The 16750-nt window shown below is 64.0% G+C and overlaps 2 protein-coding genes across 2 annotated transcripts; both read right to left on the minus strand.

The window, feature by feature from the left end:
- Window positions 1-442: 442 nt before the first annotated feature.
- P4HA3 (prolyl 4-hydroxylase subunit alpha 3) lies at window positions 443-6925 on the minus strand. The gene is made up of 13 exons (XM_075722406.1): window positions 6720-6925; window positions 6107-6249; window positions 5499-5719; window positions 4330-4479; window positions 4182-4233; window positions 3834-3991; window positions 3572-3748; window positions 3068-3132; window positions 2727-2886; window positions 1969-2031; window positions 1614-1682; window positions 714-810; window positions 443-513 (listed from the first exon to the last, which is right to left on the minus strand). Exons 1-13 carry the CDS (start codon window positions 6923-6925, stop codon window positions 443-445), a joined length of 1632 nt encoding a protein of 543 aa, XP_075578521.1.
- Window positions 6926-11987: 5062 nt separating this feature from the next.
- NEU3 (neuraminidase 3) lies at window positions 11988-14192 on the minus strand. The gene is made up of 3 exons (XM_075723451.1): window positions 14160-14192; window positions 13818-14051; window positions 11988-13690 (listed from the first exon to the last, which is right to left on the minus strand). Exons 1-3 carry the CDS (start codon window positions 14184-14186, stop codon window positions 12731-12733), a joined length of 1221 nt encoding a protein of 406 aa, XP_075579566.1. The 5' UTR covers window positions 14187-14192; the 3' UTR covers window positions 11988-12730.
- Between the last annotated feature and the right edge of the window lie 2558 nt (window positions 14193-16750).

Below are 16750 nucleotides of genomic sequence, written 5' to 3' on the forward strand. Positions count from 1 at the left end.
TGTAGGTTAATGGTTGGACTGGATGATCTTAAAGGTGTTTTCCAACCTAAACAATTCGATGATTCTATGATTCCCAGAGAAATGCCACATCATGAACTTCCAATCTTGTTAGCAGAGAGACTTTTCATCCAGGGCTGGAGGAGGAGGCTCGAGGGTACATTTAGGGTCCAGGCTGGAATCAGGGGTGGGGGGACGCAGACACCCCCCCCCATCATCCCATCAGGTACCACACCAAGGTATTTCCCCCAGACTCCAGTTTAGTGTCTTTAGACTTTATTTTCTCCGGATTCGGCCACGGTTGAGCAAGTGCCACCGCCCCCGATAGCACCCTGTGCTGCTGCCACCCCCTCCCCTCCCTCCTCTTGCCGCAGCCTTGGGGACACGCCGCGCCGGGGTGGCTTTGCCACCCATGGGTCTGCCACGTCCTTAAGCCCACGGCGGCTCAGTCTTGTGGGTCGGCACTGCACGGCCGCCGAAATTCCTGCCCATGCTCGTGGATCCACTTATTCGCCACTGGAAGGGACAAGGACAATCCCCGTCTGCCTCTGTCCGCCCCCACACCCCTCTCCGACCCCGCTCCGGTATCAGTGATGTATTTTTTTCCCTATTATCCAGGATTTTTCTGGCTTCCCAGCATTTCTCACCTCCCCGCCGGCAGAGCTGCCCCTCTAACCCCATGTCACCCCAGGGTGACACCGGGCACCCTCTCTCACCCCACTTGTCCCCAGCCAGGACGGGGCAGCCGGCGTGCAGCGTGTCCCCGTCACCGTCCCCGTTCCTCCGCAGGTTCCACCAGAAGAGAGCTGCGTTCTGCGGAGCAGAGAGGGAGTGGGAGCCCCGGGGGTTTGGCACCCCAAAACCAGAGCTGGGAGCCCCGGAGTTGGGGTTTCGAACCCCAAAATAGAGCTGAGAGCCCTGGGGTTGGGGTTTGGCACCCCAAAACAGAGCTGGGAGCCCAAGGGCTGGGGTGTGACATCCCTAAAACAGAGCTTGGAGCCCTGGAGTTGAGGTTTTGGCCCCCCAAAACAGAGCCGGGAGCTCCAGAATTGGGATTGGCACCCCAAAACAGAGCCAGGAGCCCAAGGGCTGGGGTGTGACACCCTGAAAACAGAACTGGGAGCCCTGGGGTTGAGGTTTTGGCCCCCCAAAACAGAGCCGGGATCGCTGAGATTGGATTTTGGCATCCCAAAGCACAGATGGGAGCCCCAGGCTTAGGGCTTGGCACCCCAAAACAGAGCCGGGAGCTCCAGAATTGGGATTGGCACCCCAAAACAGAGCCAGGAGCCCAAGGGCTGGGGTGTGACACCCTGAAAACAGAACTGGGAGCCCTGGGGTTGAGGTTTTGGCCCCCCAAAACAGAGCCGGGATCGCTGAGATTGGATTTTGGCATCCCAAAGCACAGATGGGAGCCCCAGGCTTAGGGCTTGGCACCCCAAAACAGAGTCTGCAGCTCTAGGGTTGGGGTTTGGCACCCCAAAACAGATCAGGGAGCCCCGGGGTTGGGATTTGGCATCGGGACAGGCTCGGCCACAACTCCCTGCGAGAGACGAGATGCAAGAGAGCAGCATCCCCCCCTTCCCCGCTCCTGGGAGGCTCGTGCGGGTCCCCCTCACCTTAACCACGGGCACGCTGAAGTTGGCGTAGATGAAGGCAGTGGAGCCGCCGGCCTCCACCGCGCTCAGCTGGAAAAGGAGCAAAAATATGAGCCATGGCTGCCCCCCTCCCCCTGTGATACAGCTGCTTTGCCTGGGGAAACTGAGGCACGAAACCTCCCTTGGTCCCCCACCGCGTTTTCCCTCACTATGACATGGCACAAGCTCTTAAATACTCTGCAGACGTTATCATTTGACACCCACCGCAGTCTGATTTAGGGCTGCCCTCACCCATCTCAAACCCTGTTCACTCTGAACCCTACTGATGACCAAGCAAGTGCAGCTTCTCTAGGCCTGGAAATGAGGGAGGACTCACGTAGATCATGACCGTGGCGATCCTGTTGCCCGACTTCATTCTGTAAAGGGGGCTCTTCCTGGACTGCCCCAAGAGCGAGGCGGTGGGGACGGTCAGTCCCGCGCTGATGCGGCTCGGCCTGGAGGCACCTCACGCCCTAACAGCTCCAAGCTGCCCCCCATGGAAATCCCTCCCTCTCCCTTCTTTTCTCTCCCTCCCTCCTTCCCTCACCTCCTTCCTCCCTCCCTTCGCAGGAATAGCCCAGGCACCAACCCCGGGATCACCATCCCGGGACCGCCCCCACCCCCAGGACAATCCCAGGACCCACCTCCAGGAACATCTGAGGGCCCATCCCGGGGACTACCCCCAGGAACATCTCCAGGAACCTCCCAGGGATCACCATGGGGACACCCCCAGGGCCCATCCAGGGACCTCCCCTGGGCACCATCCCAGGAGCACACCATGGGGAGCACCCCAGGTGCCATCTCCAGGAACATCCCAGGGACCACACCATGGACCAACCCAGGGCCCACCTCCAGGAACATCCCAGGGACCACCCCATGGACCACCCTGTGGCCGACCTTCAGGAACATCCCAGGGACCACCCCATGGCCCACCCCAAAGACCACCCTGTGGCCCACCTCCAGGAACATCCCAGGGACCACCCCAGAAGCCATCCCAGGAGCACCCCAAGGACCATCCCAAGAGCACCACAGGAAACATTTTGGGCACCACCCCACCCATGACCACCCCACAGACCACCCAGGCAGCTCCCTGACCGTGGCATGGTCGAAGTGTGGCTCGTAGTGGCCTCCCAACCCATAGTTGACCACCTGCAGGTACTCGGCATAGGGTGGCCGCAGGTCCAGGCCGGTGACGGCAGCGATGCGCTGCTCCAACGCCCGCACCACGGGGTCAGCGGTGTCCTTCAGCCAGGCACTGCGGGAGCACCCCCACCCAAATTCACGCGTGGCTGGGCTTAACCCTCGTGGCACTGCTGGGTGTGGAGGTCCCAGGCCTCCCCAGCATGGCTTCACTGCCACCTTGGTGGTGGCAATGGGGCCATGGTGGTCCCGCTGGCTGGAGGACAAGGGATGGGGCGGGGGGGGGTGGCTTCTACCTCTTGCTTATCCGGTACTCGGCTTTCTGCTGCTTCTCCCCAGACGCGACCACGGACCTCTGCAGCTGGAGGACACATGGTGGGGGGGATGTTGCTGCAGATGGGGACCCCCACACCAAGCAGGGACCCCAGTTGGGGTCCAAACTGGGGGGTTTAGACCAGCTGGTTGCCAAACATCCCCACCCCAAGGTGTCCCACCGGGGTGATGGAAGCGGTGATAGCAGTTGGATCCAACGCAGCTGGGTGTCACCAAGTCAAGCGTGGCTGGGAAGGGGTTTAGGTGCATGCATGGACCTGGTTTCTCCCCAAAATCTTTTGGGGTGCTCAGATGGAGCTAAGCTGGGCTCATCCCCCACCCAGGGTCTCGCTGCAGAAGGTTTTGGCTAAGCCCTGGCTTAAAACCTCTCCTATCTCTGCATGCTCAGGGTGGGCCACCCTGGACCACCAGCTCTTGGGGCACCCTTCTTCAGGAGAGGGACATCCCTGGGGACGGGGACGGCTCACCCAGGGCCCTGCCAACCCCTTGATGGTCTCGGCCTCAGCGTCGCTGATGAAATCATGGTACAAAGCCACGTAGGGGCGGATCCAGACGATCTCCTTCTTGGCAGGCTGGAGAAGGAGGTAGGGGCTGCTGTTGGTCTCGTAGGAGCAGCTGAGGTGTGGGAGACGCTCTGGGGCTGGCTGGGGAGAGAAAGGACCAAGGAGGGCATGAGAGGCGGGAGAGCGGTGGGGTGGGAGACCATGGCACCCCCCCTGCCAGCCCCACCTGCCCCCATGGGCGCTGGCACAGCTCCTCGTAGGCGTCGCGGCTCTGCAGGTGGGTGCCGTTGGGGCGTCGCAGGGGTCCGGCACTCGCCATCGTCCCCATCTCCAGCAGCTTCTCGTACTTGGCCACGTTCTTCGTCACCCTTTGGTTACTGGGGTCTGCCGGAGAGGTGGTGTCACCCGAATCGCCATGTCCCCATCACCCCCCTTCCCTGGCATCGGTCCCTGGAGAATTACATCCATGTGGGGGCAGGAAATGGGGTGAAGGAGGCTGGTGCCATGCCGAGGTGATGGGGACACCCCAAAACCTCTCCCCTCTTCCTGCTGCATCCAAGGTTGCCCCACGTACCATAGTAGAGAAACTCCCTGGAGAGGCTCAAGGCATGGGAGATGTTTCCAGCCTGGATCGGGGGAGCAGAGAACCCGTGAGCGTCCTCCTGCCCATGTTTCGGCTCCACCAGGCACCAGGGTGATGGGGCTGGGACTCGCGGCCATACCATGAAGTAGGAGAAGGCAAGATGGTCCAGAGCATCCTCCAGACTGCTCCGGTCCTCGGGGTTCCAGCTGCCGTAGGAGAGGCGGAAGAGGCTGACGGCCTCCTCCAGCCATGCGATGGAGTGGTAGTAGTCGCCCGTGTCATAGGCCACCTGTGAGGCAACGCACCGCCCGGACCCGCCGGCTGGGCCAGCCTGGCCTGCACCCCGTCCCCACCCTGTCCCATGCCATGCCATGCCATGCCATGCCATGCCATGCCATCCCCTCCATACCTTACCATCCCATCCCATCCCACCACATCCTCAGCCCCATCCTCATCCCGTCCTGACCCATCCCATCCCCTTCTCATCCCATCCTATCCCCATGACCATCATCATCCCAATCCCACCCCTATCCCCTCCTACCCTCCTGTCCTGTCTCATCCCATCGCATCTCATTCTATGCCGTCCCCATCCCATCCCCACGCCATGTCATCCCATCCCATTGCAATTCCCATCCATCCTGTCCCACCACATCCTGTCGCTTTCCCATTCCCAGCCCCGTTCTCTCTGCCATCCCCATCCTGTCCCATCCCTTCCTTTCCTGTCCCAACCCCATCACCATCCCCATTTCCATCCCCATTTCCATCCCCATCTCTATCTCCATCATCTCCATCTCCATCATCTCCATCTCCATCCCCATCTCCACCTCCATCTCACCCCATGCCGTGCCATCCCATCCCATCCTGTCCCATCTCATCCCATCCTGTCCCATCCCACCCCACCCTGTCCCATCCCATCCCACGCTCTAACACTCCATCCCAGCTCTGCAGTGACACTCAGAGGACTCTGCCCTGAACAAAAACCTCTATCAAAACACCCAAATCCCCTCCCAGGGATTTACAGAACCGCTTTTACCCCTGGGCGGGGGCCAACCCCGTACCCAACCGGGATGCTGGGGCTCCCCCAGGCCACCGGCTTGGCTCTTCCCTTCCCCAAGCCACGAAGCAGCAAGAAGCCCCATTATTTGGGCAAGAGCCGAGAGGCAACGGCAGGAGGGCGGATGCCTGTGGGCTGAGTCAGAGGGGCCCCTCCGCATCCATGTGGGAAGAAAACCCAACGTCTATCCTACGGAAGCAACATCCTGGGCTGGAAAAGCTTTTGGTGGGGGGGCTGACGGGGTTTGCCCTCACCTTGCCCACGTGGAAGCAGTCATCGGCAGAGAGGGAGATGCGCCTGCCGGGTCTGTAGAGGGGCGGGCGGCCGGCGCCGTCTTGCTCGAAGACGCCTTTGGCCATGCCCTTTACGCTGAGCGCGTAGACGTCCTGCAGCCGCATCAGTGCCCGGGCAGCCCCGTCCAGGTCCTCAGCTCCAGGCAGCTCCTGTTCCACCTCCTTGAAGCCGGCATGGAGTTCTGAGGGTGGGTAATGGGGTGCACAGAGGGGCATTAATGAGCTTTTGGGGTGCAATCGCCCTTCTCTGCCCTTCTCCATCCCTGGGGACCCCACATGTTGCTCCTCCACCCATTCTCCTGCTCCTCCACCCATTCTCCTGCTCCTTCACCCATTCTCCTGCTCCTCCATCCGTTTCCCTGCTCCTCCACCCATCCTCCTGCTCCTCCATTCATTTCCCTGCTCCTCCACCCGTTCTCCTGCTCCTTCATCCGTTTCCCTGCTCCTCCACCCATTCTCCTGCTCCTCCATCCATTTCCCTGCTCCTCCACCCAGTCCGCGTCACCTCCCGGCTCTCCTCAGGTGACAGAGAGGACACATGGATGAGCATCCGTTCCCCCCCCCGTTACCCTGGGTGTTCTCGGTGGCCTCGTCGCTGTAGATGACGTTGGGCCAGTCGGAGTGGAGACGCTTGATGAGGCTGAAGGCCAGCAAGGGGTTGTCCACCGAGGCCTCGGGGTCCTGGTGCAGCGCCTGGACCTTCTCATAAAACCTACAAAGCACCCACTGGGTGACACTTGGAGCGATGCTCCTGGGTGGTGACACCCCCAGGGTGGGATCTGGCATCCATAGTTGGGGCAGCTTTGCCCCAGCGTCCACTTTTTGGCCAAACCCAATGGTTTGGGGTTTGGAAACCCCATCCAGGTTGGTAGACCCCCCCCCCCCCCCCCCAATCCCTGGTGGGTACGTGGGGATGGCCCCATGCCTTGTGGAACGCCGTGACCCACATCCCCGCTCCCCAGCCCAGGGTTGGGGAGGACCACGTCCCCCTCTTGGGACTTTTTTTTTTGGGGGGGGCAGTGTCCGGGCTGTGCTCCCCATCCCCCCAAGCTCCTATTTAGGGGCACCCCCATCAAAATTGGGTGCTGGGGGGGGGGGGGGGGGAAGGGGGGCTATGTTACCCTACCTGCTGCAGGTGGGCAGCACCCAGCCGTGGGGTGGGGGGCCCGGGGGGGCCGGTACCTGGCGAGGCGGCGGAGGCGGGCGCTCTCCTCCCGCAGGTAGGCTCGGAGCCGGCGGAGCAGGCGGCCCTCGGCACCCAGCACCCTCCGGATGCTCAGCATGGCCGTGTAGGTCTCGGCCGGGGCTGGAGGGGGACACAAAAGCATCAAAAGAATCCCCCAAACCCCCAAAACCCCCAAAACCCCCCGAGCCCCCGGGCCCCGCATCCAGCAGCCGCCGCCGCCGCCGCCCGGAGCGGCCGGGGGAGGGCGGAGGGGGAGGGGCGGGGAGGCCCCGCCTGGGGGGGGAGGGGGGGTGGGGTTGGGGGTGGGGGGTGCCCCGGGTCCGCCACGCTGGCTGGGGGAGGGGGGCGGGCGCGGTGCTGCTGCTCCCCGTCCTGCCTGGCCCCGTCCTGCCCGTCCCCATCCTGACTGTCCCCATCCTGCCTGGCCCCGTCCTGCCTGCCCTGCCTGCCCTGCCTGTCCTGCCTGGCCCTGTCCTGCCTGCCCTGCCTGTCCTGCCTGGCCCCGTCCTGCCTGTCCCCATCCTGACTGTCCCCATCCTGCCTGGCCCCGTCCTGCCTGGCCCTGTCCTGCCTGCCCTGCCTGTCCTGCCTGGCCCTGTCCTGCCTGTCCCCATCCTGACTGTCCCCGTCCTGCCTGGCCCTGTCCTGCCTGTCCCCGTCCTGCCCGTCCCCATCCTGACTGTCCCCGTCCTGCCTGGCCCTGTCCTGCCCGTCCCCATCCTGACTGTCCCCGTCCTGCCTGTCCCCGTCCTGCCCGTCCCCGTCCTGCCCGTCCCCATCCTGACTGTCCCCGTCCTGCCTGGCCCTGTCCTGCCTGTCCCCATCCTGACTGTCCCCGTCCTGCCTGGCCCCATCCTGACTGTCCCCATCCTGCCTGGCCCTGTCCTGCCTGTCCTGCCCGTCCCCATCCTGACTGTCCCCGTCCTGACTGTCCCCATCCTGACTGTCCCCGTCCTGCCTGGCCCCATCCTGCCTGGCCCTGTCCTGCCTGCCCTGCCTGTCCTGCCTGGCCCTGTCCTGCCTGGCCCTGTCCTGCCCGTCCCTGTCCTGCCCATCCCTGTCCTGCCTGTCCCCGTCCTGCCTGGCCCCATCCTGCCTGGCCCTGTCCTGCCTGGCCCTGTCCTGCCTGTCCCCATCCTGCCTGGCCCTGTCCTGCCTGTCCTGCCTGTCCCTGTCCTGCCTGCCCTGCCTGTCCTGCCTGGCCCTGTCCTGCCTGGCCCTGTCCTGCCCGTCCCTGTCCTGCCTGTCCCCATCCTGCCTGTCCCTGTCCTGCCCGTCCCTGTCCTGCCTGTCCCCATCCTGCCTGTCCCTGTCCTGCCTGTCCCTGTCCTGCCCGTCCCCATCCTGCCTGTCCCTGTCCTGCCTGTCCCTGTCCCGCCTGTCCCTGTCCCGCCCTGGCCTCATCCTGCCTGTCCCTGTCCCCATCCTGTTCTGAATTCCATGCTGTCCCCCTCCCCACTGTCCCCATCCTGCCCCCATCCTTCCTGTCCCTATTCCCATGCTGTCCCCTCCTGCCTGTCCTCATCCTGACTGGCCCCATCCTGCCCCCATCCTCCCTCCCCCTAATTCCATGCTGGTCCCCTCCTGCCTGTCCCCACCTTGCCTGGTCCCCATGCTGCCTGTCCCTATCCCACCCTGGCCTCATCCTGCTTGTCCCTGTCCCTAATTCCATGCTGTCCCCCTCCCCGCTGTCCCCCTCCCCGCTGTCCCCCTCCTGCCTGTCCACCTCCTGCTTGTCCCCATTCTCCCTCTCCCTTATTCCATGCTGCCCCCTCCTGACTGTCCCCATCCTGCTCCCATTCTCCCTCTCCCTAATTCCATGCTGGTCCCCTCCTACCTGTCCCCATCTTGCCTGGTCCCCTCCTGCCTGTCCCCATCCTGCCCTGGCCTCATCCTGCTTGTCCCTGTCCCTAATTCCATGTTGTCCCCTCCTGACTGTCCCCATCTTGCCTGTCCTCATCCTCCCTGTCCCTAATTCCATGCTGTCCCCCTCCCAAGTGTCCCCACCCTGCCTGGCCCCATCTTGCCTGTCTCCATCCTGCCCCCATTCTCCCTCTCCCTATTTCCATGCTGTCCCCATCCTGCCTGGCCCCATCCTGCCCCCATCCTCCCTGTCCCTAATTCCATAGTCCCCCTCCCCACTATCCTCCTCCTCCCTGTCTCCATTCTCCCTGTCCCTAATTCCATGCTGCCCCCTCCTGCCTGTCCCCATCTTGCCTGGTCCCCATGCTGCCTGGCCCCATCCTGCCCTGGCCTGGCACTGTCCCATCCTGTCCCTAATTCCATGCTGTCCCCATCCTGCCTGGCCCCATCCTGCCCCCATCCTCTCTGTCCCTAATTCCATGCTGTCTCTATTTCCATGCTGTCCCCCTCCTGCCTGTCCCACTTCTGTCCCCATTCTCCCTGTCCCTAATTCCATGCTGCCCCCTCCTGACTGTCCCCATCCTGTCCCCATCCTCCCAGTCCCTAATTCCATGCTGTCCCCGTCCTGGGGACATTGGCCCACTCCTGTCTGTACCCATCCCATCCTGGCCTCATCTTCCCTGGCCCCATCGTGCCCTGGCCCCATCCTGTGTGTCCCCTGCTGCCTGTCCCCACTTTGTCCCATAATAATCCCATCCTGTCCTGTCCCCATCCCATCCCATCCCATCCCGTCCCCATCCCATCCCGTCCCCATCCCGTCCTGTCCCAGTGGGGTGAGGTGGTGGATCAGGGACGTCCCGCTGGGTTCCCACCAGCACTGTGGACACTTTCTCACCCTGGAAAACCCCTTTTTTTTGCAGAAAACCTCATTGGAGCAGGAGCTCAGGTGCCCCGTCTGTGGGGACAGCACCACGATGGCACCCCAAAATACCCCCACTGGCCAAGCACCCCCAGCCTCCTGGAGCCTCCTGGGGAAAATGGACCAGAACCGGCTGAATTCCCAAAGGAAAGACCAAGAGAGGTTGGAAATGTGGGTTTCTTCCATGGCGGTTGTGCCTGCACCAAGGGGCCGGGAGGGGCCAGCCCTGTCCTGCACCATGGTGGGAGTGATGGGTGCAAGGGCGTGGTGGGTGCAAGAGCATGGTGGGTGCAGAGCTTGGTGTGAACGTTGCTCTGAGATCTTCCGCTCCAGGGTCTGGGTACCATGTTCCATCGCTCAGCCATGTCCCACGTCCCTATCACTCCACCATGTCCTTTGTCCCCATCATTCCATGTCCCAGGTCCCCGTGGCTCAGCCGTGTCCCACATCTCCATCACTCAGCCATGTTCCAAGTCCCCATCACTCAGTGTCCCACATCCTCAACACTCATCCGTGTCCCAAAGCCCCACTGCTCAGCCGTGTCCCATGGCCCCATCACTCCACATCGCACATCCCCATCACTCAGCCATGTCCCACATCCCATTGCACAGCTGTCCCATGTCCCCATCACTCCATGTCCAATGTCCTCATCACTCCGTGTCCCATATCCCCATCACGCAGCCATATCCCACGTTCCCATCACTCAGCCATGTTCCCCTCACTCCATCACATGTCCCCATCACTCAGCCACATCCCATGCCCCCATCATTCCATGTCCCACATTCCCATCACTCAGCCACGTTCCATGTCCCCATCACTCCGCCGTGTCCCACGTCCATTGCTCAGCCATGTCCCACATCCCCATTGCTCTATGTTGCACGCCCCCGTCACTCAGACGTGTCCCAAAGCCCCTTTGTGCAGCTGTGTCCCATGTCCCCATCACTCGTGTCTCATGTCCCCCTCACTCCATGTCACACATCCCCATCACTCGCCACATCCCATGTCCCCATCATTCCATGTCCCTGTCACGCAGCTGTCCCACATCCCCATCATTACATGTTGCAGGTCCCCACCACTCTGCTGTGTCCCTTTTCCCCATCACTCCATGTCCTGTGTCCCCATCACTCAGCCATGTCCCGCAGCCCCATCACTCACTCCGCACTGCATGCCCCCGTCACTCAGATGTGTCTCACATCCCATCACTCCATGTCCCCATCGCTCAGCCATGTCCCATGTTAGGCTGCACCTGGAATACTGTGTCCAGTTTTGGGCCCCTCAGTACAGGAAGGACATTGGGGTGCTGGAGAGTGGCCAGAGAAGGGCAACGGAGCTGGGGAAGGGTCTGGAGCACAGGGCTGGTGGGGAGCGGCTGAGGGAGCTGGGGGTGTTCAGCCTGGAGAAGAGGAGGCTGAGGGGAGACCTGATCGCTCTCTACAGCCTCCTGACAGGAGGGGGCAAGGAGGTGGGGGTTGGTCTCTTCTCCCAAGGAACAAGCGATAGGACAAGAGGAAGTGGGCTCAAGCTGCACCAGGGGAGGTTTAGATTGGATATTGGGAGAAATTTCTTCAGGGGAAGGGTGGTCAAGCATTGGACCAGGCTGCCCAGAGAGGTGGTGGAGTCCCCATCCCTGGAGGGGTTCAACAAACGGGCAGAGGTGGCACTTTGGGACATGATTTAGTAGGCACGGTGGTGTTGGGTTGATGGTTGGACTGATGATCTTAGAGGTCTTTTCCAACCTTAATGATTCCTAGTTTTTACTTTCATTATAAAATAATCCAGCCCCCAAGGCAGGAAACATGAACTTAATTATGACTCTGCCCTGAACTGGTTCAGTGGTGGCCTTGGCACTGTTGGGTTACCGGTTGGACTGGGTGATCTTAAAGGTCTTCTCCAACCTAAATGATTTGATGATTCTATGTCTCCTCACTCCATGTCCCATGTCCCCATCACTCAGCCATGTCCCACATCGCCACATCACCCCCCCATTCTTGTCCCCCCCTGCCAGACCCCCCCCCCAAACTCCAGCACTTTCCTCACCCCCCCACCCCCTGCCCACCTTCAGACGGGGCCCTTCCCTGTCCCCTGGGTTCCTTGGGTCCCCGCTGGCAGCCGCCGGAGCAGGCCAAGCCGTCACCCATCGCTAAACCCCATCCAGCAGCACCCTCCACCGCCAAACCCCACCTCCCCGGTGCCGAACCCCATAAATACAACCCCAGGTGACACCCATGTCCCCACGCCATGCCTGTCCCGCGCCTGACCCCCAGCACCCCACCGCCGGCGTCACCCAGGGACCCCCCGGCGATGCCGTCCCCACCGGTGCCCGCCCTCGTGCCCAGCGCACCGGCTGCTGCCGCCGCTTCACCCATGAGACCCAGCGGGGACATTTCGGTTGTCCTCGGTGCTACCGGTAAGACGGGGACGCCAGCACCACCCTCTCCCCAAAAAAACCCGCTAACCCCATGACCTTGGGTGGGGGGTTCTTCTTTTCCAGGTGCTGCGTGCCTGAAATGTAGCAGCAGGATGGACCGGGAAGCAGCGACGCTTGTGGCCATCCCGCATCCTTCCCCAGGGTCATCTCCCTTGGGATTTTTCCCCAATATTGGCTGGATTTCACCCGGTTTGGGAGGATCTGGCAGCAGCACAGGGACACGAGGTCGCTGTCACCATCGGGATGCCACAACCTGTCCCCTATGGAGCAGAAAAAACTCCCCCCCCAGCCCCGAGTTTTGAGTGCTTTTTCCCATGGGAATACAGGGCGAAACAGCCTGAACCAGGAAAGTGAAGAAAACGGGATTAAAAAAATGGTAAAAAAGGGGAATTCTCTCTCTGCCACATGGGGGGAAGGCAGAAATTGCTGATATTTTTAACTAAACCACCATTTTGGGGGATTTTTCCCCCGGGGACTGGCTGCTCTCAGTGGCACCTTCTAGTTTTTTGCTGCTACCAGGTGAAAAATGTTCGTTTTTGGTGAAGCAGCGGCATTTTGGGTGCCAGGCCGGCATCCCCCCTGGCCAACCCACAGCAGGTCCTCCACCCGCCCCAGGTCACCAGCAACATCCATCTGATGGGTGATTAAAAAGCCAAGCGTTAAATTAAATAAAAACTACATAATGCTGAGCCTCCTGCATATCTGAAACGTCCCCGGTGAGGTCCCGGCATCGCCGCGCTCGCCGGCTCCGGATGCCGGTGGTTGGGATTGGCCCCCCCTCCCAAAATGGGTCCATTTTAAAAAGCTTTGAGGTTCTGCTCGCCGCAGTCAGAAGTGTCCAGGGTAAAGAGGCAGAAGGCGATTTCCTCGCAGGCGCTGGTTGTGCCGCACTCGAACAAGCAGCCGAAAACGCCGCCGGGGCAGACGGCCAGGTCGGAATAACCGGACGGCCCTGGGTGCAGCACCCATGGGTGCCTCCAGCTCGCCCCATCCAGCGGCGAGGGGTTGAGATAAATGCCCAAATTGCGGCGGCGGTGCCGGTCGGTGGGGTGGGAGTAGAGTAACCAAGTCGGCGCGTCCCCGGTGCCGGTTGGCGCGGCGAAGCTCACCACGCTGCCCTGGCATCCCCGCGGCGGTTCGCCCAGTGCCTTGCACCGCGCCGAGCGCTCGAACCGCAGCCCGCGGTCGGTGCTGAATGCCACCGCCCGGCAACCCCACAGCGCTCGGGCGTTGCAGTAGAGCAAGGGCTGGCGGGCGTCGCTCCCACCGATTTCGGCTACCTGGCACTCGCCCGTCTGCCCGCCGGCGACCAGGGCACCCTTGTGCCAGCTGCGCCCGCCGTCGTCGCTGTAGAAGACGAGGGCGTGCTGCCGGGTGTAGCAAGGCAGCGGCACAACCCCGCACAAGCACCCGTGCACGTAGTAGGCGTACGCCGGCACGACCAGGCGCCCCGAATCCAGCTGTACCCCGTGGCCCGGCCCCACGGCGAAGGTGGCCCAACGTGCCAGGTCGGCGCCGACGGCTTCGTCCGTCACGTCCCGCAGCGGGGTCCAGCCACGGCCGCCGTCGGCGCTGGTGGAGTAGCAGAGGCGAGCGGCGCTGCAGCCCCTCCGGATTTGCCATCGCTCCGTCTTTCCCCGCTCGACGCAGATGCAGAAGAGGAAGACGGTGCCGCTCGTCGCATCGTAGAGGGGACAGGGGTTCATGGTGCGGCGGCCGGGCAGCGCCAACGCCGACAGCTCCTCCAGCGGACCCCACTGCCGGCGAGGAGGAAAATGGGGCTCAGCCGTGGGATGCACCGGTGTCGCCGCACCCCGAAACCACCCGGCATCGCTCCCGGGGGTGGGGGTTGCAGATGTTCCCACAGCCCGGGCTGGTTTTTACCTTGACTGAGCAGCCGTGCCGGCGGCCCCGCCGCAGCACCAGGTACTTGGCGTCCTCGTCCCTGGCCGAGGAGCGCTTCTCGGCGAAGGCCAGGAAGGTGTCGGCGGGGGGGACGTAGAGCAGAGCCGGGATGCGGTAGGTGACCCCGCTCGCCTGCCGAAACAACGTCTCCCGCAGGAAGACGAGCGGGGATGCCGGTGGCGGGGGGGGGCTCTCCCCACCACCCCCCTGCTGCTGGCAGGGTGGGACGGACAGACGGTAAAGGGTTAAATGCTTGCAAAAAGAGTGTGTGGGGGTGGCCCTCAGGCCCCCCAAGATGGGGGGATAGGGAAGAGGACTCACCTTGAGGCAGGGGATGGCCTGGGACATGGCGGCCTCCCCGAGGTCCCCGCTGGGGCCTGGGTGGGGTGGAGGGGGAGGGGGGTGAGAGGGGACCCTGCTGTGTCCCCATGTCCGTCTGCACCACAGGGGCTCCCCTCTGCCCTTGACCCTACATCCCCCCCCAGTGCCACCCGCCCCTAGGCTGTCCCCAAGGGCTCTGCACCCCTGGGACCCCCGAGCCCCCATCCCCTGTAGCATCCCCGGTGTCCACAGCCCAGAGTCCCTGTGCCCGAGCACGCCCCGATCCCCCCCTGCACCCCCATTCCCCGACCCCCCTGCACCCCCAATGCCCTGATCCCTCCCTGCACCCCCATTCCCTAACCCCCCCATGCACCCCCAATGCCCTGATACCCCCTGCACCCCCATTCCCTGACCCTCCCCTGCACCCCCAATGCCCTGATACCCCCTGCACCCCCATTCCCCGACCCCCCTGCACCCCCAATGCCCTGACCCCCCCTGCACTCCCATTCCCCGACCCCCCTGCACCCCCAATGCCCTGATCCCCCCCTGCACCCCCATTCCCTAACCCCCCCATGCACCCCCAATGCCCTGATACCCCCTGCACCCCCATTCCCTGACCCTCCCCTGCACCCCCAATGCCCTGACCCCCCTGCACTCCCATTCCCCGACCCCCCTGCACCCCCAATGCCCGACCCCCCTGCACCCCCAATGCCCTGACCCCCCCTGCACCCCCATTCCCCGACCCCCCTGCACCCCCAATGCCCTGATCCCCCCCTGCACCCCCATTCCCCGACCCCCCTGCACCCCCAATGCCCTGATCCCCCCCTGCACCCCCATTCCCCGACCCCCCTGCACCCCCAATGCCCTGATCCCCCCCTGCACCCCCATTCCCCGACCCCCCTGCACCCCCAATGCGCTGATCCTCCCCCTGCACCCCCATTCCCTGACCCTCCCCTGCACCCCCAATGCCCTGATACCCCCTGCACCCCCATTCCCCGACCCCCCTGCACCCCCAATGCGCTGATCCTCCCCCTGCACCCCCATTCCCTGACCCCCCTTCACTCCCTCCCGCCTGGATCCCCCCCTGCACCCTCCATGTCCCTGCACCCCCCTGCACCCCTCATGTCCTGTCCCCCCCTACCCCCCTGCATCCCCCGCTCCCCCCGTAGCCCCCCCAAGCCCAGACCCCCCCATACATCCCCCTGCACCCCCACAGCCCAACTCCCTCCATGCACCGATTCCCCCGTGTCCCCCCCATGCCCGGACCCCCCCGTACACCCCCTGCACCCCCCCCATACCCCCATATCCCGACTCCCTCCATGCACCAATCCCCCCGTGCCCCCCCTGCCCCCCCCGAGCCCGACCCCCCTACACCCCTCCATGCACCGATCCCCCCCGTGCCCCCCTCATGCCCGGACCCCCCCTGCACCCTCCCCTGCACCCCCATAGCCCGACTCCCTCCATGCACCGCTCCCCCCGTGACCCCCCCGTACGCGGACCCCCCCCTGCACCCCCCTGCACCCCCCGGCCCGACTCGGCGCATGCGCTGCTCCCCCCCCGCCATGCCCGGCCCCCCCCGCACCCCCTCTCCCTACACCCCCACATGCCCAGCACCCCCCCGCACACCCGGACCCCCCCAATCCCCTTCCCCCTCCCCGCACCCCCTTTTCCTACACCCCCCCCATGCCCAGCACCCCCCCGCACCCCCCATCCCCTTCCCCCCACCAGCCCTGGACCCCCCCAATCCCCTTCCCCCCCCCGCACCCCCTTTCCCTACACCACCCCATGCCCAGCACCCCCCCCGCACCCCCTGGACCCCCCCAATCCCCTTCCCCCCCCGCACCCCCCTTTCCCTACACCCCCCATGCCCAGCACCCCCCCCGCACACCCCATCCCCTTTTTTCCCCCCCCGCACCCCCTTTCCCTACACCCCCCCCATGCCCAGCACCCCCCCGCACCCCCCGGACCCCCCCAATCCCCTTCCCCCCCCCGCACCCCCCTTTCCCTACACCCCCGCATGCCCAGCACCCCCCCCCGCACTCCCATCTCCTTCCCCCCCCCCCGCACCCCCTTTCCCTACACCCCCCCCATGCCCAGCACCCCCCCGCACCCCCCGGACCCCCCCAATCCCCTTCCCCCCCCCCGCACCCCCCTTCCCTACACCCCCGCATGCCCAGCACCCCCCCCCCGCACTCCCATCTCCTTCCCCCCCCCCGCACCCCCTTTCCCTGCACCCCCCCATGCCCAGCACCCCCCCCGCACCCCCTGGACCCCCCAATCCCCTTCCCCCCCCGCCCCGCACCCCTCCGCAGCCGCCGCCGCCGCCGGGGCCGCCCCGCTCAGGCCCCGCCCCCGCCCCGCCCCTTCCCGGCGGCTCCGGCCCCGCCCCCCGCGGCGTGGGGGGGTGGGGGTGGGGGGGAGCGGTTTCGGGGGATCCCTCCCCTTGCCCTGAGCCGCGAAACGCCCCAGAGAAGCTCGGGAACACGTTTGACGTCTGTTCTTCCCTTTTATTTAAAAAAAAAAAAACAGCAAAACCAAAAATCTATTTTTTTTTCTTTTTTTTTTTTGTAGAAAATGCCATTTTATAGAAG

Source organism: Pelecanus crispus, chromosome 1 (assembly GCF_030463565.1).
Source record: "Pelecanus crispus isolate bPelCri1 chromosome 1, bPelCri1.pri, whole genome shotgun sequence".
Lineage (NCBI taxonomy): Eukaryota > Metazoa > Chordata > Aves > Pelecaniformes > Pelecanidae > Pelecanus > Pelecanus crispus.